Here is a 24,882-nt window from a genome sequence, read left to right as displayed (position 1 = left end):
AGGTGAAAAAGAGGAGGCACCCGAGACAAGGAGGAGGTGGAGAGAATGAAGTGGGGAGAAAGTGAGTGTGGGTAGGAGAGGTTGTCCAAAATATCTTGTTGCTGCCCACTTACTAATGGCGCACCAACTCTAGATGCGCCATTAGTAATCCAGGTTACTAATGGCGCACCTTCTGGTGGTGCGCCATTAGTATGTTTGGACAGGCGCACTAGTTAAAAAAAAAACTTTTGATACTAATGGCGCACCCTGGGCCAGGTGCGCCATTACTAGTTACAACTAGTAATGGCGCACTGTGTCTGGATGCGCCATTAGTATGTTTGGATAGGCGCACTAGTTTAAAAAAAATTGATACTAATGGCGCACCCTGGGACAGGTGCGCCATTACTAGTTACAACTAGTAATGGCGCACTGTGTCTGGATGCGCCATTAGTATGTTTGGACAGGCGCACTAGTTAAAAAAAAATTGATACTAATGGCGCACCCTGGGCCAGGTGCGCCATTACTAGTTACAACTAGTAATGGCGCACTGTGTCTGGATGCGCCATTAGTATGTTTGGACAGGCGCACTAGTTAAAAAAAATTGATACTAATGGCGCACCCTGCGCCTGGTGCGCCATTAGTAGTTTCAACTCTAATGGCGTATCAGAAGGTGGTGCGCCATTAGTATATACTAATGGCGCATCACTTGTCTGGTGCGCCATTAGTGTCAATCCCATCTATAGCCCTTTTTCTAGTAGTGTTACTTGCACTGCAGCACCACAATATGTTCCTTTGTTATAAAAAAAAAAGTCGAACTGAGACCATGTGCAATGGCATGCCCATCCAGTATCAAAGTTTAATAAACTAACTCAGGTAGTAATAGTATGTGTCAAAGTTATTCAGATAATGTAATAATTATTAGTAGAGGAAAAATGGCTTTATACCGGTACACACAATCATGAAAGTAGAGTTGAATCTCCAAATAGCATCTACTAGCAACCGACTGCGAAATCAGTACTAACTTTTGCACCATCATTTGGTCCATCAACAATCCCTCTGTTTGATTTCCCGCCAGTGATAGTTATAACTCCTAGATGACAACACACAATAAATCTATTGTTTTTTATGTCATGTTCTGAAAGGTAGTACCTTACTCTAGCCTATGTTGTGGTGCAAAGAGATAGTTCATTTAGTTAGTTCACAGATGCAGCTTCTGAAATCAGGCACTATAATAATGTGTCACTGAATTTATCCATGGTCTAATTCTTCGAAATAAGAAAATAGGGTTGTCATACCATTTACCATTTCACAATCTTCAGTGGGACATTAGGATAAGTTAGTTTTGTTGATAGTTGCAACGGTAGAATGCTACAAGGACTCTACGGGGCACGGAGACAGTTTACATATTACTTGGATTATTTTCTGAGGAGCCTCCTGACATTGCCGCTTATAATAATGCGAAATTTTACTCTTGGGCATTGCTTAGATTGAGTTAGGCAAACAAACTAGGTCATGTGTACCTCCAATGTGGAACTGTGAAGTTCATAATGCCTTGTGAGCATATGCGGCAGTTGCCAGACTGTACAGATGAAATATGGGGTGAATTGTCTTTTACTTATATTGTACTATTGTGCTCCTTAGATGGTTTGGTTTTACTACAAAAGAAACATGTAAATAGTGATGATGGTTAAACATATAATCCCATTTCAGCTGAATCAGTTTTTGTACTCTTTCCTCTATTTTTTTAAGGGAAAATAGTGCTTTATTTAAACAAAGTTCTCAGAAATCTCTGAGACAATAATACGCACAATAGAGTCTGGGGGGCCATTGTCCCAAATCATTCAGCCATCTAAACAAAGTCCCTCTCTAGCTAGCAAATGTACGTGCAGCCTCATTTGCTGAACGTTTTACCCAGTCCACCTTTGATTCCTGAAATGTCCAAAGCCTTTCCTTGATCATTTTCATGACAATTCAACATCAACACTACACCCTTGTAGTCTAGCTCCACGTGAACTTTTTGTATGTTTAGCTCCTGAGCCAACTGCAGACCTGATGGGCAAGCTAAGATTTCAGCAACTTCCGGGCTTGACGTCGCCAGGTAGGAGTAAGTCGCCGCCGCCTGAAGGACGCCGTTGTGGTCGCGCAGTACCACCCCTCCTCCACAGTCCACACCTGATTCTTTCTGCTTCGGAATAGCACCGTCGGAGTTCAGTTTTATCCATCAACTGTCAGGTGAAGGCACAATTTCGAAGTTATTTGCCCATGATTAAATTTGGGTTTAAGCTAGGCAAAAAGAGTTGTAGGCCTTGGTTTTGCTTGTGTACATAATGGTTATGTTACTGAATTTCTCATTAGCAATAGGAGCTTGTCATGTCGGTTTTGTAGAATCAGTAATGAACAAAAAAATATTTAGTTTAGAGTTCTCGAAGTCGAAGATATTGCAACTGATCATAAAAAATAGGCAAAGAACAGTTATAGTTTGGTCATTCATTGACAATACTTAAGATGTCCATGACCAATAAATAGAATGATCTACCAGATACAATGCATTGTTTCATACGCATGTCTTTTTGTATTAAAATAACTCTTAACCTGAATTTGGTTTTCTTTGTTTTAAGTTTGCCGTATGCTTTGCTCATGTCGTAGTACATTTTGTATTTCGACAGTTCTCAAACTTATAATCATGACTATTCAAATAGAGTTCTTTTGTAATTCAACAAAATGATAGTTTTCAGAAGACAACAAATTAAACATGCTTCAATTTCTAGCTGTTCTGATGTTTTTCTGGAATGTACTGTCTTTTAGGGGACTCTGTTTTGCAGGGCCTGGCTTGCTTAATTCATGTAAATGAGCAGGACATAAGTCACTATGTGACACAGACGACATGCAGAGCTTGCGAGACAGACGACATGTAGACCCATTTGCTCTCCCCGTATTGAAGAAACCCATGCTTGAATTGCCATGAGTCTTTTCATTTAGTTTGTGACCTCTTACCAAAGATTGTTTTTCTTGCCAAATTCCTCTGTTAGTTCGCTTTACTTTCTTCGACATGTGTAAATAGTTTGGTAATGAGGTACAGACAAATGATTGTGGTTTATCACAGTTTGCCATATAAAAGACAAATGATTGTGGTATAAGGATTGCATTACTTTGTTTGCATGCATCCTTTGATATTACATGGATGGACCAAGATAAGGTAATAGCCCTCTTATGGTTATTACTAATACAATACTATTGATTTTTTTTTACTAAGACATCGGGACTATTTGTCATATCGATCACCATGACTGTGCAAATAAACAACTTTGTATATTTGCCATGTAAATGAAAAACGGCGCGGCAAAGCGTGCATATGCTTCTAGTTAAGATCCGTACCTGAATTGTTTCATTTAGGCTCAGTATTACCTTTCAAGCATTCAGTTATGTGCGAGGGAATGCTGCCTCCTTTCCTATACTACTACTAGCTTGCATGCCCAAGATCCTCCACGAGCAGCAGCATGACATCTAGATCATAATTTATTTCTTATTCAAAAAACGAATACAGTGTGCAATACATTTCATTTTACCTCACGCACTACAAAACTAATATTACAGACTCGTATACCATCTCACGAGTAGACGAAAAAGACAAAAATTCCAGACCATGGACAGGCTACAAAAGTACAAGCGCAATTCGCCGTAGATTCTCCAATCTAGTTCTTGACAAAGGTGCTTAGCACGTCGAAGTAATTGGGGAAGGTCTTTCTGGTGCACCCCGGATCCCTGATGGTGACTGGCACCTCGGCGCAGGCCGCCAGGGAGAAGGCCATCGCCATCCGGTGGTCATCGTAGGTATCGATCACCGTGACGTTCAGTTTCTCTGGCGGCGTGATGATGCAGTAGTCCGGGCCTTCCTCCACCGTTGCTCCCAGCTATAGGGCACAGGGCACAGGACAGGTTAGATCAGGAAGCTGAGATATAAGAACAGGAGACATTGTGTATTATTACCTTCGTCAGCTCGGTCCGGATCGCAACCATTCTTTCGGTTTCCTTCACTCTCCAGGAGGCAACTGCAGAAGAGAATGAACAAGTGTCAGGACATAACAGGGTGATTTCGAGTCCTTTATCCCCTCCCTGATGCTACCGAGTAACCGCGACGCACGTGCTAGATTGCTTGGTATGGAAGGCCATAGAAAGTTTACCATCTCTGATAGCAGTTGGACCATCGGCAAAGAGGGCAACAACGGCAAGAGTCATGGCGACATCAGGCATTTTGTTCATGTTGACATCGACAGCCTTTAAGTGTTTCCTTCCAAAGGGCTGACGCGGTGGGCCAGTAACAGTTACACTAGTGTCAGTCCATGTAACCTTAGCTCCCATCATTTCAAGTACCTCAGCGAATTTCACATCACCCTGCAATATTACACATCGTCAGGGAGAATGACAGCACATGGAAGCCACTTACAGAATACAGCAGTTTGAGAGATTCAGCTACGAATATCCACTTAAAGCATGTTTGGTTGAAAATGGTATATACATTCAATAATGTAATATGTCAAGTATGCTCAACCAAAAGGTAAAAATGGATAGTAGAATTTTACCTGCAAACTGGTGGTGCCGCAACCTTCGACAGTCACAGTCCCTCCAGTGATGGCAGCACCAGCCAGGAAATAGCTCGCACTTGAGGCATCACCTTCGACATAGGCATTTCCAGGGGACCTGTCGATTCCAGAGAACGGATGGCTCGTTTAGGAAATGGTTACTGCAACTTTTATGAAGTTTGAACTAACAGTTTCCGAGTACATAAGAGTATGTTCAGTAAAAGCATGGATGTGTATCCTGATGGGCCATATGGCAGCAAGGGCCTAAGATAAAAAGGGTCAAAAGAAGCAAAATCAAGTATCATCTGCATAGATGCTCATTGCCAAACAACTGCCGATATCCTCTATTTTCAGTCCAATTTTAAGATGGATGATACTTCTGGTGTGATCAAGTCTATGTCCAGAAAACAGAACTGTGCAATGCATTGTAGGTAGCAGGGTCGATTGCCTAGGCAGTAGGCACTGGTTTCCTAGTACAGTGCGCCTTGAGAGCTACTGAGCAGTCGACAGATTTTGTACAATATTTATTTCCTAGTTTATCAATAATTCAAATGGGGGTGCGTCTATAAATATTTGGGTAGACTGAAAACTAGAATCATGCTTTTGTACTCCACTATCAGAAGAAGTAAAGCAATGTAGAACTTACTTGTACTTTTGTCCTCCCTTAATGTAGAATCTGTCCCAACTATCAGAATGCTCCGCAGTCACGCCAAAACGCTCCATCAATTTCAATGTCATTTCAACGTAAGGAACGGAGATCAGTTTATCAATGATTTCAATCTCGACATCCTCAAGAGCCAAAGGAGCAGCCATCAGCAAGGAACTCAGGTATTGACTGCTAATGGAACCAGAGAGCTTAACCTGTGAAATTATTCAATGTTAAGCGCCATCACGCAATACTCAAGTATTGAATTTATTCAATGTTTATTGGTTCTTAAACTTTAGTGCATGGTGTAAGGTCGCGTTGCATCGTACTACCCATAATAATATTATTTTTCTTTGACAGAGAACTGAATGTGCACAAAAGTACATAACATGCAAGTTCACGAGTAGCTAACCTTGCCACCAGGTAGCCCTCCTTTGCCATTGATACGAACAGGTGGGCAGTTAGTGCCAAGGAAACAATCAGCATCTGCGCCGAGTTGTTGCAAACCTACAACTAAGTCACCAATAGGTCGCTCCCTCATTCTTGGTACTCCATCAAGCACATAACTGAAGTTTTTTTTTTAATAAAAGACACGATCAGTCTCCAAACATACCCATGGATCTCATACTTATTTCAACTAGGATAAAGAAAACATACGTTGCATTTCCACCAGCAGCTACTACAGCTGCCGTCAATGGACGCATTGCAGTTCCAGCATTACCCAAGAAGAGCTTTACTTCCTCTTTGGCGTCCTTTTCGACCGGGAACCTGCCGCCACAGCCAACAACCACAGCTCTTTTTGCAACTTTATCTGCTTCCACGGAGAGTCCGAGGGCTTCCAGGGCCTCGAGCATGTAGTGGACATCCTCGCTGTTCAACAGGTTATCCACCACCGTTGTTCCCTAATGAGCAGAGACAAGCTACGGATCAGCTAGAGATGACAGTGAAGTAAACCAGCTCCAATTTCTCATCTTACTATAAATAAATAAGATAACAGGACATGCTGCTCTATAGTTTTCTGATCAGTGGAAACGATATAAAGCCTTAAGGATCCTACCTTGATTTAGTACCTATATAGCTCATGAAAACAAATGCTACAAATAGCAATTCAAGGATTTCTCATCAAAAATAATATCGCCTTTTTCATGATGACGTCGTCTCACAGAATGTGTGCAGACTTTAGGTTGCATAATAATTTTGAGCAGGCATATATGAATTCCAAGTGTTCATGACAGCATTACAACATAATATATTCATAAAGGCTCCATCAGAAAAGAAAAATTAGTAGCCTAAAAACATAGGAGGATCGCCCCTGATTATTATGATGCATCCTCTTGATCCAAGTACAAGCTACACAATCCAATGATATGGTAAAGAAACGCGTGAATTGGCTACCAAAACAACCTACCCGTCGTCAGCAAAATCGTATGGCTGGATCGACTGGAGCTAAAATTCGCATGATCCAGCAGACAGACAGTCAGCACGACAAAGGTACGTCTGCTCCTAATAAACCCCGCAAAATCCCACCTCGACACCCAATTCGCTCCATTCACCAACCCAAAGGAAGAGCGGGGGGGAGGGGAGGGGGGGAGTCACCTCGGAGAGGGCGGAGAGGAGGAGGATCCGGTTGGAGAGCGACTTGGAGCCGGGCAGCTGCACGGCGCCGGAGATCTCGCGGATGGGCTGCAGCACGACCTCCTCGGCGCCCGAGGGGGCCGCGGGGGCCGCCACGGACGTCGCGCGCGCCGCGGAGCCGCGGGGCCCCCACAGCCGCACCGCCCCGCGGCGGGCCGGGCGGGCCGCCGGCATCGGCAGCCGGCGCGAGGGGGCCGGGGCGGCGCGGTCCAGCGACACCGCGCTGGAGGACGCGGACGCGGCCATGGTCGCCGCGGCAGCCATCGCCATTGCCGGTGGTGACGGGGTTGGTGGGGAGGGGGAGGAGGAGGGATTGGGGGAGGGTGGCGGGTTGGTGGGGTGGGGTGGACGGGGGGAGGGACGAAGGAAGGAAGGAAGAGAGAAATAGGGCGAGGTGGTGGTAAGTAGAGGACGGGGCGGGGCCGCCGCTGGCAACGCCACCAACCCCTATGCTCAACTGCTCTGCACTTACACACGTTGCAGTTTCATTCGCAAATCTTTAACATATGACTGTCTTAGACCCTGTTTGGTCTTAAGTCCCAGGACTTTTTCTAGTCCTAACTAAAAAGTTACTAGTCCCTAAAAAGTCCCATTTCTGTTTATTTTCAGTGACTAAAAAGTCCCTAGTCCCTCCCTAGATGGCATATAAAAGACCATGTTACCCCTAGTATAACGAAAAATAACACCATGGGACGGCGGGGCAATGGGTGCAGGAAGGGGCATTGTTGCAAAAGTCCTAAAAAGTCTCAAAAAAGACTCTCCTTGAGAGTCTTCTTCATTTAATCCCACAAATCAACTTTTTTTTCTTTTCTAATCTTTTTTTCTTTTTCTTCCTTCCAACTTTATTTCTCTTTTTTACCTTTTTTGTAAATTCAGAATTTTCAAAAAACATTCAGAATTTCAAATTTTCAGATTTTCGAAAAATGTTCAGAGTTCCAAAACTTTGCTCCCGTTTTGAAAAATGTTCGGAACTTTAAATTTGTTGTTCTTGTTCCAAAATTCAAATATGTTTCTTTTTCAAAATTGTTTGACATTTAAATTTAAAATTCAGTTTCATTTTATTTTTCAAATTCTAAAAATCTCCTTAGTTTAGTGAAATGTTCACAACTTAAAAATACTGTTCATATTTAAAAATCGCATTTTCTAAAATCGTTTTGAATGTTCAAAACATGCTCTCGTTTTAAAAAAATTGTTCATAAATTCAAAAAAAAGTTCATGTTTTATAAAGGGTGCATTTTCTCGAAAAATATTTGTGAATTTCAAAACAATCTTCCCGTTTCAATTTTTCTTCGTCTTTTTCCAAAAATGAATTGAATTTTCAAAAAGTTATTTGCATTTTTTTAAAATTAGGGGTTTCAAAAATTGTTCACATTTCTAAGAATATTCACCAATTCATAATTGTTAATTTATTTTATAAAAAAATAAATAAATATCAAAAAATGTTTGGAATCTGACGCTAATATATGTTCTTAAACATTTTTCTTATCCGTTAGCAGGACCATTTCTTCAAGTGGCTACCAGCACGTGGTCGAGTTTTTGAGGTCGTGAGTTTGATCCTTCAACTCGTTATTTTTTTTGGGTCGCGCCTTACGAACATAGGTCAAACAATTTTGGAGCCTGTCGGTGGGCTGGCCCAGACGCGAACTGTTGTGCGTCCCACACGCTATTTGACGATAAAAGAGAATATGTTGGTTGGTATAATTGAAAAAAATTGTGGGCATATGCCAATAAAAGAAAATATGTTGGTTTGGCTCTGATTAAAAATGGTGGGCACGTGAGCGTCAAAATAATCAAAGAAAATAAATCCTGATAGAGAAGGGACTGCATAGGTATGCATTTATTATGCTAATGAAATGGGATTTATGTGCAGTAATTAGTAACCCATCCAGTTACGCCGTCGTAGGAGAGAGTTGTTGAAGCAACCATGCCTTAAAGGTCGTCGCGCGGCCACCAAATGAGGGGGCAGCCACAACCCCGACACGAAGGCGGACCCGGAGGAGAAAAAAGGCACGAGTTGGGTGGTCGCCACCATGCCAACCAACCCTATCACTATCAAAATGTCGCTGGCCAAACATGACCGCGAGAAGACCGCAGCTCCTCGCTCTATCGCCCCACCGCTGCGGAGACTTGGTGGACACTTCAATTATCTCTTCTGTTGCTTTTCGCAAAAAATATATATTTCCCGTTGCAACGCATAGGCATATGTACTAGTATATTAAAAAAAGGATGGGGAAAAGAAACTCTTCCACTTTGGCCAGTACATGTTACATAATACATAATTCCCCACTCCACCGGTACAATATAAACTAAGCTACTCCCTCGCACTCGCCAACCCCGCTAAATCCCCGAACAATGCTTCCACATCTCCCTTTAAGAGTCCTGCTTTCTTCCACGCCCGTCCCTCCTCCTCAATGGTTTGCACTAGTACTCTTAGTGAAGGAGTAGCGCCATTCAACATAATCACATTGCAGTGCTTCCATATCTCCCACATAATAAGGAGAAAGATCGCCCGGACGTCTTTCATATGCATGTTGCCTCCACTCCTGCTAGTGCACTAGTCGACCAAGCTTGTTCCCCGACTTGGCACCAAATCGGGTTTGTCCATTGCTAAGCATACAATAGTCCATACCTCTCTCGCCAAAACACAGTTCAAGAGGATGTGGTTGATTGTCTCGTCATCCTGATCATAAAAAGGGCAAGTCTCCTAGTGATGAAGTGCATGGCGAGCAAGCCCGTCCGATGTCCAACATCGATTTTGTAGTGCGAGCCATGCAAAAAATCTACATCGAAGAGGTGCCTTTGATGTCCACGTAAACCGATCGTGGGTGGAACTTCTCTACCCCAAAACTTGGCCTCATAGGTGGACCTGGTCAAGAATTGCCCACTCAACTCCCATGCCAGTCACTAGAATCCACCGCTTCCTGATTGAGATCCACCCGAGATACTTGTGTCCATAATGTCATGTACTCGTTTTAGGGCGTGTTTGGTTGTCATCAACGATTTTGCCTGCATAGCATACATATCCCAGTTGGGCCTGGTTGAGGAAAAACAGGCAAGCAACCAACATATGCACCTCGTTTGGTTGCCCACATCGAGGCCGCTTGCATTAGAGGGTCGGTTTTCGCACGGTGTTTGGCGTCTTGCATTGTTTTCATCTGTTTTGGTGTTTCGTTGACTAGATTTTTCCTCTCGCAAAAATGAGAAGAGTGATTCTCTTTGCTTTCATCTGTTTTAGTGTTTCGTTAACTAGATTTTTCCTCTCACAAAAAAAACTAGATTTTCCATACTCTTTTCTTCATTTTTCCATAACAAATTGTGATTTTTTTCGAAAAGGAGGATAACCCCCGGCTTTTGCATCATACGATGCACACAACCATAACAAATCATGAATTATGTTGGACACTTCATATATCAACAAGCACAAACTAAGCCAAAGTGTCACCATGAAGAGATATCTATGAAGATGCCAACCTTAATAAAGAGAAACAAACAACATAAAACAAGGTGAACCTCGACTAGCTAGAAACTATGGATGCATCTTCGGTGAATGGATCACTCCCTTCCAAGGCATCGGTTGACACCCAATGTGTGTCTACTTCTTCGGTTGGAAGTTGGCTTAGCATTGCAGTTACTCATGAGACCAATTGTTTTGAGAAAAATGTTGTGCTCTTTCATCGTTGAGGGTCTCTATCACCTTATGTAGGGAGAATGTGGATAGGGAAAATTGTTTTGTGTTGCATTAATTCGATTGTGTATTGACCATCTACGCGACACCAACACTTGGCGTGTGTATTTCACCAGCATGTAACCCTCTCTCCTTTACATTTCGGCCTTCTGCCTATGGTTCTATACTCCCATCCTTCTTGTAATCTTGATAATCCAAGTCACAACTCAACAAATACACCTTAAGGTGACTACCTTACGAAACTATTAATCATCCTTGATGCGTGATCTGGTAGAAGATGTTCAGCCCTACTAATTCATAGTTTGTTACCAACTATGTACTCTTCCTTTTATGCGAATATACTATGTTTTTTTAAGTACAAGTCTACCGAGCAACCATTAGCTTGTCAATTTCTTGGAGTTTTTCTATTCCACTAGGCAGCCACAGAAAGGGGTAGCAACCCATGGCCTTTAAGTGTGACGACATGAGAACCTGCAAGAGTCACTAACTTAGACCCATCGATAGCCTTGTATGTGTTGGTACAAAATAGGTTTATGAATTAGTCAACATCTAGCATAAATATGGTTTTTGTTGAGAACCAAACTGTCATTGGATGGTTAAAAGAATTATTGAAGTTATCTCAACTTTTGGAAATGGTTTAAATAAAGAGAACTAAGCACTACTCTACTTTTCTTCATGGAAAACATTCAAGAGCATCAACGTTTCTATTTTACTAGTGCCAGTCACATGTCTTACATATGCAGGCCAATATATACTTTATAGTGGATCAATTTATAGTGGTTTGTTTTTACATATTGCTTAAATATGTATGGTCACATATACTTTATAGTGGTTTGTTTTTATATAAGTTGTTTTTGTATTTTGTAAGTCATGAATATTTTTCATATTTATAGATATTTCAAAAATCAACGAACATAATTTAATGTCATGAACATTTTTCAAAACCATTAGTGTTTTCACAACATTGTGAATATATATTTTTAAATCATGATTCTTTTAAAATTTACAGACTATTTTAAAATCCGCAAATATTATTTAAAACTTGTGAATTTTTTTCAAAAATCATTACAATTTCAGAACTCATAAACATCTTTTTAGAATTCATGAATATGTTTTTCATATTTGTGAATAATTATTAACTTCACCAACATTGTTGAAATTCCTCAATATTTTTGTAAAATTTGTGAACATTCAAAAAAATCCAGAATATTTTTTTTCAAAAAATTTAACAGTCTTTTAGTACAAAACAAATGAAACTAAAAAAATGGCTAAATATCCGTGAAAAATCGCCAATGAATACACACATAGGGCTACATGGGTCATAGCCCTGCATGTTTGCTCACAAATCCTAAATATTTTTTAAAAAATTGGAAAGTATTTTCATAGACACTAACTACAATTAAAAAATCAACTGAAAAACCGATCAGGAAAAAAAATCGCCAACACAATACGCACATGTTGCTACATGGGTGGTGGCCTAGTGTGTGTTACTGACTATCATGGAGCTCCCAGACTATTGGTTATTATGGTTTGTTATTTTAACTAGATGACACCCCGCGCATTGTTGCCGGAATCGGTTGCAGTATATTTCAATCAGATGTGATTGTGTGGAATATAAATACTTCAACTAATAACATGTGAACTAAAAAATGCATACGACTTATTATATTTGGTTATGTATAGTTGTAAAATATTTATTGAATATAAGTAGAATAATATAATGATTTTTTTCATGCTTTGTTGCATGTGGTGGTGTGCCTTTTTCATGCATGGCTGCATGTTGAGGTGGGTCTTATCCCCTCCATAATTGTATGATGATGTGGCATGATTGCATGTTGAGATAAATAAGTTAGTGATGATGAGTCTTAGATATATAGGATATAGGATAAGATTTGGTTTTTCTTGTGTTGGGTTAGCCTTTAATTATGTTGTGCATGGTGGTGCTTTCTTTCATTGGTACCGGCTTGGCTTGTTGTTTCATGTGGTATTTGTGTTGAAAGGATGGTGTAATTGTTCGGTGTTTGGCTTTAGTATTATTACACATTTTAGTTTCGATGGCGGTAAATGGTGGTTACATGAGATCGTTTATAGCCCAGAAAACCAATCGGCCGCAATCAAACAACACACACACATCCTGAGATGTAACACAAATAGCACCATACAACCGCCACGAGAGCTCGTGAATGAGTCAAAACAACAACGTACAAAATACCTGCTTATAATTGGGCCCACCAGCGATGCCCAAAGAACCGACGCACCAAGGGCCAACATTCTTAGGGAGCTTAGAATTTTAGAAAAATATTCAAATTCACAAAATGTTTTTTTAAATCAATTTGTAAAGTTTTCAAAATTCCGAACATTAAAAGAAAACCGTGAACATTTTTGGTTCATGTTTCATAGTCTTGTCACCTACTATGTACTCTACCTTTTTCCGAAAATACTCTACTTTCAAGTACAAGTCTACCTAGCAACCCTTGGCTCGATCACACGAGCAAGCTTTTGGAGCTTTTTTTTTTCCATTGACCAGCTAGAAAGTGGTAGCAATCCATTACCTTTAAGCGGGTGGTTTGTCTGCGTCCATGTGTCTACGGGTTGGATCCTTTTGATTTACGCATCTCTTCATGGGCGACAGTTGCTGTCATGGTGCTCTGGTCCTTTGGGGTCTTAGCACGACAACTTCTCGACTGTCTACTACTGCAAGGTTTGTCCGGCTTCAGTGAGGGAGGGGCCATGACGGCGGCTCGCCTTCAGCTTGCTTCAGTTTTTATAGTGGTTGCTACGTGGTCTACTGACATTGATGTACCTAATTTTTGTTACTTCTCGTGTTCTTTGTACTGTTATGACGTTTGATGAACAGATTGATTTTTTCACGCACAAGAGGAATGCCCGTGTTTTCCAGCACAAGAGCGCTCCACCACCAATCTTACTAAACAACATCACCCGCAAGGCAAACCTTTGGATCACCGCCGGAGCTAAGAAATTAGAGAATATTATTTTGTGCGAGTAATCCTTCATGCCCTGTAAAAGTGTGCCCTTGTAACAAACTCTGTTCTCGTCTTAATTAATAGATGAGGCAAATCTTTTGCCTTCATTTTGAAAAAAAAATCCCCACAATGTTTCTATAGAAGTTTTACTTTAATACTCCCTACGTTCCTTTATATTAAGTGCATTTGTTTTTTGATAAAATTCCATAATGTGAGATGCATTTGTTCTAATTAATTCCTCGTAATTCCGTTCATGGCCCTTCAGAAATAGGAAAATATCTCTCACCTGATTGCATGTATCTCTCTTTGTAGAGGAAAAAAGGAAAATATCTCTCTCCCGATTGCATGTATCTCTTTCTTTCCTTGCCTAAATGATTTACTTGCCACTAATCAATGAATTAGACAATGATAATTTCGTCCTAAATTGTCTATAGTTGCGTGCCTTGGTCACCATGCCAAAAATAATACACCTTACATAAAGAAATGGAGGAAGTATTTTTTTAATACGGTGCACTTTATATTTTAGACCGCACGACCATTTTTTTCTAACATGTTTCTTGAAATAAATAAATAAAGTGGTCGTGTTTGACCCACACGGGCAGACGACGATCTACGTGCGACATGGGCATTGGCCAAGATGCGAAAAGAATCTGGTGCAATGGGTGCCAACTGCCAAGCATATCCGTTTTTCTCCGGAGAAAATCTGCCAAGCAATCAAGCATGCATCGTAGTACCTACCGGAGGTGGTGGTGGTCGGTATGCGCCGCCGCCACCAACCCCCGGGTCGGCCGGGCCGGAAGCGACGACCCACGACTCGTCCGTACGGTTGCTGCTGCTTGAACATGCATCTGATGCATGTGCTCAGGAACTGGGACCCTACACGTGCAGCTCAGGCGCCAGTAGGCGATTAACGTTCGCTGTGACTACGGTTTACCCTCTTCACGTGAATCACGTCGCGCATATGGTGTAATTCCTCCCCTTCCAATGCAGTTCTTGATTTGCCTTTTCACAAACACCCAATACAAGCACCATGTGCGTATTGTTATCTTTTTCTGAAATAAAATCTTGTGGCATCAAAGTAGGCGACGGGCCTACAGCACGTACCGTACGCCCTGGTATTCGGCTACACCAAATCAATTGGTTTGGTTCTTCAATTTTCTTAACAAAAAAAAAAGGTCTTTCGAAATTGCTTACTGGTCAGTTCTTTGATAGATCAAGAACCAAATTGCCTTGGAACAGGTTGTTTTGTTTAGTTATCAGTTTTCACCGAACATAACCAAAGTATTGACAATACAGCATGTAACAAAGTTTGGAAAGAAGAAAAAACGCCAACGCTTCCCCTATTTTCATCGATTTTTTTCACCCGCAAAAAAAATTATTTTCATCGATTTTCCACAAGCAATAATAGGAAAGAATAATAGTATCACCACCTCATTTTTTCTGTACAACAACAATAAAATAATATGATGGCTAGTCACATCATCACATAATGAAGCCTGTTTTGTATTTATTTTTTACTTCGATTAACTCAGCAACCTAAGGACAAGATCTGAATTTCCTGAACTAAGTTGGGTTGTCCAAAAGAGATGACCGAATTAAGTACTGAAATTAGGTTTTAGTCTATTCAGTTGGTTTTGTTATGATTCTTCTTGGTTAATATTCACACCTCTGAAAATGCTTCAGGCACCTAGTTCGGCCCTGACCAAGCATGCTTACATTATTACATAGTGTAGCTTGTGGCCAGCATAGTCACATGTGGCACATCTCAACTACTCCTTTATTTCCTGCCACCGCTTCAATTTGATTGATTGATTGGTCATTAGTTCCTTGTTGTGTTTTACTTATTTGTTCTTGAAAGAAAATCTCACAAAAATATATGGCAATGCTACTCAATGCATTCGGTGCGTCTAAGTTTGTGAAAAGAGAAACCCCTTGGGTGACTACAAAAAGCAGCGCGATGTCATTTATTTTTTGTAAATGGCTTTAGGATACTATGAAAACATATTAGAAAAATGGCATTCCTTATTATTCATGCATCTACAAATTGTAGTATGCCAGCGTTTTTACTCCGCACAAATATTCACAGCAATGCGCGGGGCATTCTTCTAGTTCATAGGATTTGAGATATATGTAATCTCAATTATATAGGTTCCTTATTTTTTATGATATTTGTAACTTATGAACCAAATGAGGCCTCGGAGAGCCGAACCTTCGGCTAACAATTGGTGGATCAACATGCTTATGACATCCCGGAAAGGGTCACCGCCTCCCTAATGGTTCTCCTCGCTTGGGAGATTTGGACTGAAATGAAAGCCCTTGGCTCTGCTTAAGATACATATATAATTCGGCCCCATCAATTGCCCATAAATACATCTAATTATGGATTACAGGATGACTCATTTGTCCACTTGTACACAAGTTAATCGATTGGCAAAACTTTACCCACTTGTATATAAAAAAATCTTTACTCTTTTTCTTGAGGCAAAAAAAACATTACTCGCTTGCTAAGAAAAATGCACAAACGACTTAGCTAACGGGCCAAGGAGATGTTGAACCAGGCTCGGCTTAAAGCCTTGATCCCTTGCCCGGCCCGTGTACGCGCTTCTCGTCGCCGTGCATGGCGCCGCTACTGATCTTCTCGTTCTTAAAGAACCCACCAACTGATCTTGTTTACCTAAAAAAAAAACCAACTGATCTTGTCCCTGAAAAAAAAAACAAGAATCCCCACCAACCAAGACACTCGTGGCGCATTTTTCTAAACAAAAAGAAAAACACTGCAAGCTTTTTGGCAAGCAACAAAAACTGATTTCACCACGAACACTGCAAGCTTTTTAATGCCTTTTTGACTCGAGATGGCTATTGTTTTTTTCCTTTTTGTTGACAACAAGTCGAGAAAGCTATTGCTATCACTGCATGGTTGCACACGCCAAGCGAGACAAGCAAAGTGCTAGTCCTAGTTGCATTTGGTGCACGACTCCGGCCGGCCGGAATCTCATGGTCAGCAGGCAGCAGCATGCATGGTCCTTGGGGCAGCAAGTAGCCAGCCGATGCGCTCACGTAGTCTGATCCTTTGGCCTTTCAAAGGGTGAACTCTGCAAAATAGTCAAAGGTTGCTAAGCGTAGCAGCTCCCGTCCCGTGGAGCCGTGCCGCCGTTGGCCTCTTGAACGCGGCAGTAGCCAGGCCAGATCATGTACTTCCTCCGTTCCTAAATATAATTAAATCTTTTTAGAAATTTCAAATGAACAACAACATACGGATATATATAGACATATTTTAGAGTGTAGATTCATTCATTTTGCTCCGTATCTAGTCACTTGTTAGAATCTCTAGAAAGACTTATATTTGGGAACGGAGGGAGTATACGTCATGCATGCATATATGTTGTAGCTCATTGAAAATTTGAAATGATTCCGTTGCAAGATTGTATATGCATGTACAGTATTCGTCCTCGGAATGAGACGGCACAATGGCGCGATCGATCACCGGCTGCTGCTGGGTATTTTTGGTTTTTGCTTAAAGTCCTCATATCAAGTCTCTAAAACATCTTATATTTGTTTACGGAGAGAGTATTTGTTTAGTTTATATTTCCAGCCAATTTCATGCTTGCCTATACGACTGACAACGCCAAGAATTTTTTTTCTTCGGTTGCCAAAGAGACACCGGCATACTAAAAAGTCGTCGAGGACGAACGTCAAGAAAAATAAGTGATACAGGATTATTTATAGCACAACAACCCCACGACTGGCAGTTCAACCAACGAGTAAGCAGCATAATACAATAAAACACGCCAAATTGATACGAGTAATTACATGGAAAATCTCCTTGGTATGAAGGACTAAGGCCTCTTCCAATACATCATGGGTGCTTAGATGAGGTGCTAAGTGCATTAAAAAATTTAGCAACTAGTCCCCCAGTGCATATGTGCTTAGCTTTTGTAGCTAAGCTTCTCTCATAGAATTGTTTAATAATTAATCTCTTTCATGTATTGGCTGGTAGTCACCTTACATAGATTCGCGTGCTTAGCACCGTGTCTTTCTGGGGTCATCATAATGCTCTCTCTCTCCTCTTTAATTGCTTTACCACATCATTTTTTTTGCCTATGTGGCGTCCTTAGCACCTTTACACCTTGGAGCACTGGGAAGGGCCTAAAAACCACTCCCTCGTCCGGAATTACTTAACGGAGAAATGGATGCATCTAGACGCATTTAAATTCTTGATACATTCATTTTTATCCATTTCTGCGACAAGGTACCTACCAACCGCGCCGCTCCAACTTTCACTGGTAGCAAAATGGCATAACGAGAACTTTTCTAAAACCCTTAAAGTATCACAACAACATGTGTATAACAATCCCTGTTACAGTTGTAAAAGGGGTACTAGTATGGTAGCTTGGCTGTGGTAGCTTGGCTGACTACAAAAAGCATGGTGGCTTGGCGAAACTCCCAACAAAAAAATTGAAATTTCGTTAATGTATAAAAATGATAAATTGAATTTTAGGCATAGTCAAATCAGACCCAAACTTCACAACGAGGAGAACAAGAGATATATTTGTTCATTATTGGCCAAAACTTGGATTTTGTAACTGGCCTGAGAATGGAGCATGGGCCACTATGAGTCTGGAAGATCCGCGAATGCAAACAGATAGATTGCGACTTGTGAGTGAGCCAAGAGGATATGTGTGGTGCCATGAGAAGTCTAAAAGAATATCTTGAATTAACGTACCCGCAAAAAAATGAAGAATATCCCCGCACATATATCCCATCCCCGCGTATATATCCCTAGAGGTGCATGGATCCCTTTGTTACTCCTGGTTTTGTACTTTCACCCTTTTTGAATTTTTTGTCGCTTTTTAACCCCGTAAAGCTATTTGGACAATATAGCACCAATATACGTGGTGGCGACACTAGGAAATTGCCGAGCCCTTCTCCCCGCACCAATGGAAACCGGTACGGAACGGGCTCGGGTTTAGCTCATGCGCGCCAATGTGGTGACGCTAGGAAACTGTCGAGCCCTTCTCCCCACACCAACGAAAACCAGTACAGAACCGGCTCGGGTTTAGCTTATGCGCGCCAATGTGGTGACGCTAGGAAATTGTCGAACCCTTCTTCCCACACCAGTGGCAAAACTGGTACGGAACCTGCTCGCACTTCGCTCATGCGCGCCAACGTGACGACGGTAGATTGCGACCCGCGGGCAAAGTTAATGAGCCGTGTGGTGCCATTTCAAGTCACCCACACCCCTACCCCTCTAGACAAAAAGGTCATAAAAATCTTGAATTATACACTCTTTTTTTGTTTTTGCAAAAAATCATCAAGGAATATTCCCATGCACAGATCCCTGCCGCCCGTGGATAACATGTCCATCCATCCTATTATCGCACTGTTGTTATCCTCGTGTGGCTGGATTTCACGCGCAAGAATAAATTACCATCGACACATGTAGCACCAAAAAGCACCGTGCTGCTGGACCTATGAAGCGTTTCTGACTTGAAATTCTCGTGGCATCAAACACATCGCCGTCGAGGCTGGAATGACTCCAGAAAACAACCGTGACGGCGACGCCCCCAACCGGCGCAAAGGGCCAAGGCTCACCGGGCCAACAAAAACAAAAGGCCGGGAAAATATCTTTTATAATATCCAGTCGTTTCCTACCCCCTTCCGACGGCCGCGATCTGATCGTCTGGTCCAATCGACGGCCGCCGACGAGCCCCTCATCCACCAACCCACCTCACCACACCTTTCCCCCGTGCGCCCGGTCCATACGTCCACCGTGCACCCAAACCTGATGACGCCAAAAGTCGCCAAAAGCCATTGTTCTCTGATGAGCAACAGGGTTAGTTCAGTTGTTTGTGTATGGACGTATGCCCCGGCTGCTATTTTGTACGGCCAGCATAGTATTAAATCCATGCATTTTGTTCACTCACTTTGGCGTGGAGTTCACATCATCGCATGGACTAAGGGCATCTGCAACTGAAATGGGTAAATCTGACCTCCTGTATATCCGCAGACAAGAGCATGCCATCCTTTGTTTGTCCGTGTCCGCAACCGCTCGACGATGGTAGGGAAGGCCCGAGCTTGCTCCAACACGAGGGCATGGTATTGCCGCTTCGCTAGGATTCGCGCATGGGCATCCTCCTCGGCCTTCTTCTTCCTACCACGCTACGACTCTGCGATGTGGCGCGCCTTTTCCATGTCACGGTGGACACGCCGTGCCTTGATCATGAACACTCGTCCGTAGCTTTCACATCCGGGACAACGTGGGCTTTTGAGCATTGCTACCATTGGCCTCAAACTCTGAGGCTGACATCGTTGGGAGAAGGATCCAGCACCGGGGATACATTGAGATGGGGTGCCGAAACCTTTGTCAAGAATCCTCTCAGCTGCACTTGTCGGCTGCGGCGACAGAGCGAACTCGAGGCGTGAGCTTCCACGGGACGCACCGCCACCGCAGGATTTAGAGTGGCTATGAAGACGCCCGGCTAATGGATCTGCGACGGGCGGCTCTGATGACGGAGCTGCAATATCCTCCAGGGAACTACGAACCGTGACTAGGAGGGATCCATCCTCCTTGTCCGAGCAAGCGGCGAGCTCCAAGTCGATTGATCCAGACCGATCATACGCAGATCCGTCGTTGAAGCCGACCATGATGGAGCTGAGGGGAGGGGAGACGATGGGGAAGGAGTGAGAACTGGATTGGAGTGGAGCGGAGCGGTTAAGAGTGAGGGGTAGGGTTTGTTCCGGGGTGGGGTATAAGTGCGTCGTACTGAGTCATACTTGGCCAGCCTGGGCCGGCCCGACGTGGCGGACACGACCTACACGTATGAGCCAACTTTAGGGGGTCCGATGGTGTCCCAGCCGGCGACTGTCCGGCTAGACGTTTAGGGGAAGGGGGGGGGGGGTTTCCAATTGTGGATGCTCTAAAGGAGATTGTTGAAAATCTATGGCACTACCAACTACTTTTTTCTTTACTCATTTTATTCATCAATCAACAAACATTTCACACTAATCAGGCTGATTAACAACAATATCTTGCTCACAGCAGCCACCGGCGGCTCAGGATTGATTGAAACTTTGGTCCACGGCCCATGCACCAAGTCCACCGAACCCCCATAGCCGTCCCCCCTCTCTACCCCACCCCAACGAGCCCCCCAAAACGCACCTGGAAATCTATACATAACCCCTCGGCCATCCCCCCTCCAACCCCCGTCCTCCCCACCCCACCCCACCCACCTCGCCATCTCCGCCGTCCTCCGCCACACACCCCACACCATGGCAGCGCACTCCGTCGCCGCCGCGCACGCCACCATCGCGGCCCGCGCGGGCGCCGCCCCCTCCTCCCCGGCGGCCGCCCCGGCCGAGCGCCTGGGCTTCCGCCTCAGCTCGCTCGCCGGCCGCGCCCTCCGCTCGCCGCTCCCGGCGCGCCGGGCCGCGGCCGCCGCCTCCTCCTCCCGCAGGAGCGGCAGCCAGCGCGTGCGCGCCTCCGCGGCCGTCGAGACCGTCGAGGCCGCCGCCACGGGCGAGCTGCTCGACAAGTCGGTCAACGCGATCCGGTTCCTGGCCATCGACGCCGTCGAGAAGGCCGTGTCCGGCCACCCCGGCCTCCCCATGGGGTGCGCGCCCATGGGCCACATCTTGTATGACGAGGTCATGCGCTACAACCCCAAGAACCCCTACTGGTTCAACCGCGACCGCTTCGTCCTCTCCGCCGGCCACGGCTGCATGCTCCAGTACGCCCTCCTCCACCTCGCCGGCTACGACGCCGTCAAGGTAACAAAATAGCCCTTTCTCCGTCCCCTGCTTCGCCTCGCCGCCGCGCCGCCTTTCCTGTCATCTGTGCTGCCGATTTCTGTTAGTTGGGGCGGCGAAATCGGGAGTAGGTTTGTGCAAAGTTGGATCTTTGTTAGGTGAAACAGTCGAAAGGCCAGATCCTGACTGCTATTTTTCTTGGGCCGATCCTATCATAGTAGAAAACGCCGTACCTTTGTCCACTTGTCAGAGATCTGTTTAGTTAAATTCAACGCTACTGTCAAAAGATTTGTTGGAAACTCAGATTTTGCACCTTGGATTCATCACTCATGTTTAATACAATAATTTCTTAAACCTGGAGTAATCTGCTTAGGTGTTTACGACATGGCTGATTTACCTCTTATGGCGCCACTGATCTTGTTGTAACCGTGTCCCCTGTTCTGCTGCAGGAAGAGGACCTGAAGCAGTTCAGACAGTGGGGAAGCTCCACCCCCGGCCACCCTGAGAACTTCGAGACTCCTGGAGTTGAAGTCACCACTGGTTTGTTCATCTCAGCTGAGCTCACAGCAACTCTGACCTGCCATGCCGGAGCATGAGACTAATTTGCTCTTTTGCTTGGCTTATGCAGGTCCTCTTGGCCAGGGTATCGCGAATGCCGTCGGGTTGGCGCTTGCTGAGAAGCACCTGGCTGCTCGTTTCAACAAGCCCGACAGTGAAATCGTTGACCACTACACGTAATACTCTGACCTTGTTGTCTTCCGTTTTAGTTTGAGCGGTGCAGTGCGTTAACCTGGTATGCAAATTTCGTGTAGGTACTGTATTGTGGGAGATGGGTGCAACATGGAGGGTATCTTGACTGAAGCTTGCTCTTTGGCTGGGCATTGGGGTCTTGGCAAGCTAATTGTTTTCTACGACGACAACCACATCTCCATTGACGGAGACACGGAGATTGCTTTTACAGAGGATGTGAGTGGCCGCTTTGAGGCTCTTGGGTGGCACACACTCTGGGTTAAGAATGGCAACGATGGTTATGACGAGATCCGTAAAGCCATTCAGGAAGCAAAATCAGTTACTGACAAGCCCACAATGATCAAGGTTACTTTCTTTATTATCTGAGAATCATCTCTGTTTTGTTGTTGTTGTACAGTTCACCATATTTAGCCAAGATTTTGGTCTTTTTAGGTGACTACCACAATCGGTTTTGGATCTCCCAACAAGGCCAACTCATACGCTGTGCACGGAGCTGCATTGGGCACCAGCGAGGTCGAAGCAACCAGGGCAAACCTTGGATGGCCATATGAGCCATTCTTTGTGCCCGAGGATGTCAAGAGGTTTGTTTATTGTGTGTTGGTTATCTGAATGAGGGTGGTGAGCCTGCTTGGTGTCCAGCTTATCATTTCTTTTTGCCTGAACTGTTGTGCAGCCACTGGAGCCGCCATATTCCCCAAGGTGCCGCTCTTGAGGCTGACTGGGATGCTAAGTTTGCACAGTACGAGCAGAAGTACCCAGAAGATGCCGCCACCTTGAAAAGTATTATCACTGGAGAGTTGCCCGCTGGCTGGGCCGATGCTCTTCCTGTAAGTAGTTTGCCATATTTACTTGTGATACTTGAGCTGATATGTAAACAATGAGATCACTAATGGTGGATTGTTTGATTTGTCCAGCAATACACCACAGAGAGCCCAGCAGATGCCACCAGGAATCTCTCCCAGCAATGCTTGAATGCACTTGCTAAAGTTGTGCCTGGTCTTATTGGAGGCAGTGCTGATCTTGCGTCCTCCAACATGACATTGCTTAAGATGTTTGGCGACTTCCAGAAGGATACCCCTGAGGAGCGCAATGTCCGCTTTGGAGTCAGGGAGCACGGAATGGGCGCCATTTGCAACGGCATTGCGCTGCACACCCCAGGGCTCATTCCATACTGTGCAACCTTCTTTGTTTTCACTGACTACATGAGAGGTGCCATGAGGATCTCAGCCTTGTCTGAAGCTGGAGTTATCTATGTCATGACCCATGACTCTATTGGTCTGGGTGAAGACGGTCCGACCCATCAACCCATTGAGCACTTGGTGAGCTTCCGTGCGATGCCAAACATGCTGATGTTCCGTCCTGCTGATGGCAAGGAGACTGCCGGGGCATACAAGTTGGCTGTCCTCAACAGGAAGAGGCCATCTATTCTGGCTCTCTCCAGGCAAAAGCTTCCTCATCTGCCTGGTACCTCAATTGAGGGCGTTGCGAAGGGTGGATACACCATCTCTGACAACTCGACCGACAACAAGCCTGACTACATCATAATGAGCACTGGTTCTGAGGTAGAGATTGCCGTGAAGGCTGCCGAAGAGTTGACGAAGGAGGGGAAGACCGTCCGTGTTGTGTCATTTGTTTGCTGGGAACTCTTCGACGAGCAGTCAGATGAGTACAAGGAGAGCGTGCTCCCTGAGGCCGTCACCGCAAGGATCAGCATTGAGGCCGGGTCTACCCTCGGATGGCAAAAGTACGTTGGGTCCAAGGGCAAGACCATCGGCATCGACAAGTTCGGCGCCAGCGCACCTGCCCCGAAGATCTACAAGGAGTACGGCATCACCGCGGAGAACGTCATCGCCGCAGCCAAGAGCCTGTAAGATCAGCACACTCTGCGAGGTTCTGTCATCGTTGATGCCAAAGAACAAACACCACACTTGTGAAGGTCTCGTGCCCAGAAGCTTTGGAATAACGGAGGGAGAGGAGGATATGCCTGCGTCGGAGCGTGAGTGGTATTTTTAGGCCTGTAATAAACAATGCCTTTTCCATTTGCGTTGTCTTACATTCGATATATATCGCCCCCCTTAGATGATTCGCGGAGGGGGCGAGCCTGATCAAATTGGGGACTGGTTTTTTGTATTTGTTTACATCGAACTGATGGTCGTGCTTGCGATGCTTCTTTCTCTCCCCGAGATCGTCGCCTCCATGGGTTTTATGCTTTGATGCGCCCTTTTAGTCCTTGGTAGTTTGCTCATCTTCCCCTTCCCCCATACAAACGGTTTGATGCATAGTATCATCAGTGCAATAAACATAAGAGTGTTTTCCATCAGCTTGGTGTGTTGCTTTTAACTCGTCCATAACTATTTTCCTAACTGTCCCATGAAATATTTGTGAAGTGCCTTGTTCTCCAACCGTTCTTATGAGATGTCATATCAAATATGAAATGTGGCTGTAGATAATCCCAGCTCGTCATATGAAGCATCTTACAAAGTGGTGATGGCATCTGGTAGCAATCCCCTACCGTGACAGATGTTCCATACGGTTGGTTCGTGCATCCTTTTGCCTGATCTGTACATCAGCTGCTTGGCTGCACTCCATCACCCAACGTATGTGGAGGGCATGAAGTTGATCTCTTCATCTCTGTGTGTGGTTGGCTCCCCTGCAGTATGAGCCAGTGAAGCCAGAGGGCCATCCAGTACGGCTAAGCAAGCTTCTCAGGTCGCAGAAACGCTTGTGGCTAGAGAAACGGAAGCAAGATAGGCTATCCATATGTTCATCCTCTTCCATGTGCTCCCAGCCTCAGGTCCAGATGTGCGTGTCCCAGGCCAGAAAGTAACTACAGGACATGAGGCGAAGCCCGTACTCGCTTCCCGCTGCTGCTGGACC

At 44.3% G+C, this 24,882-nt stretch overlaps 2 protein-coding genes across 2 annotated transcripts; one reads left to right on the top strand and one right to left on the bottom strand.

Moving 5' to 3' along the window:
* Positions 1-3,477: 3,477 nt before the first annotated feature.
* On the bottom strand, positions 3,478-7,125 carry LOC109744873 (3-phosphoshikimate 1-carboxyvinyltransferase 2). Its single transcript, XM_020304016.3, has 8 exons — positions 6,802-7,125; positions 5,863-6,107; positions 5,618-5,771; positions 5,206-5,420; positions 4,560-4,677; positions 4,161-4,371; positions 3,967-4,028; positions 3,478-3,890 (listed from the first exon to the last, which is right to left on the bottom strand). Exons 1-8 carry the CDS (start codon positions 7,108-7,110, stop codon positions 3,672-3,674), a joined length of 1,533 nt encoding a protein of 510 aa, XP_020159605.3. The 5' UTR covers positions 7,111-7,125; the 3' UTR covers positions 3,478-3,671.
* Positions 7,126-20,653: 13,528 nt separating this feature from the next.
* On the top strand, positions 20,654-24,325 carry LOC109744874 (transketolase, chloroplastic). Its single transcript, XM_020304017.4, has 7 exons — positions 20,654-21,276; positions 21,705-21,795; positions 21,884-21,989; positions 22,068-22,350; positions 22,438-22,586; positions 22,679-22,832; positions 22,920-24,325. Exons 1-7 carry the CDS (start codon positions 20,779-20,781, stop codon positions 23,874-23,876), a joined length of 2,238 nt encoding a protein of 745 aa, XP_020159606.1. The 5' UTR covers positions 20,654-20,778; the 3' UTR covers positions 23,877-24,325.
* Positions 24,326-24,882: the final 557 nt, after the last annotated feature.

This window comes from Aegilops tauschii, chromosome 7 (genome assembly GCF_002575655.3).
Source record: "Aegilops tauschii subsp. strangulata cultivar AL8/78 chromosome 7, Aet v6.0, whole genome shotgun sequence".
NCBI classification, from domain to species: domain Eukaryota; kingdom Viridiplantae; phylum Streptophyta; class Magnoliopsida; order Poales; family Poaceae; genus Aegilops; species Aegilops tauschii.
Note: the sequence above shows the minus strand (reverse complement) of the source record. Positions and strands in the feature narration are given on the sequence as shown.

What these genes read in the sequence shown, in the direction of transcription:
- LOC109744873 (XM_020304016.3), bottom strand. Translation starts at nt 7,110, where the DNA reads ATGGCGATGGCTGCCGCGGCGACCATGGCCGCGTCCGCGTCCTCCAGC. An exon ending in GCTGCTGGTGGAAATGCAAC is followed by an intron (nt 5,772 to 5,862) that starts GTATGTTTTCTT and finishes AAAAAACTTCAG; the next exon opens with TTATGTGCTTGATGGAGTAC. An exon ending in AAGGGAGGACAAAAGTACAA is followed by an intron (nt 4,678 to 5,205) that starts GTAAGTTCTACA and finishes TGGAATCGACAG; the next exon opens with GTCCCCTGGAAATGCCTATG.
- LOC109744874 (XM_020304017.4), top strand. Translation starts at nt 20,779, where the DNA reads ATGGCAGCGCACTCCGTCGCCGCCGCGCACGCCACCATCGCGGCCCGC. An exon ending in ACAAGCCCACAATGATCAAG is followed by an intron (nt 22,351 to 22,437) that starts GTTACTTTCTTT and finishes TGGTCTTTTTAG; the next exon opens with GTGACTACCACAATCGGTTT. An exon ending in GTGCCCGAGGATGTCAAGAG is followed by an intron (nt 22,587 to 22,678) that starts GTTTGTTTATTG and finishes ACTGTTGTGCAG; the next exon opens with CCACTGGAGCCGCCATATTC.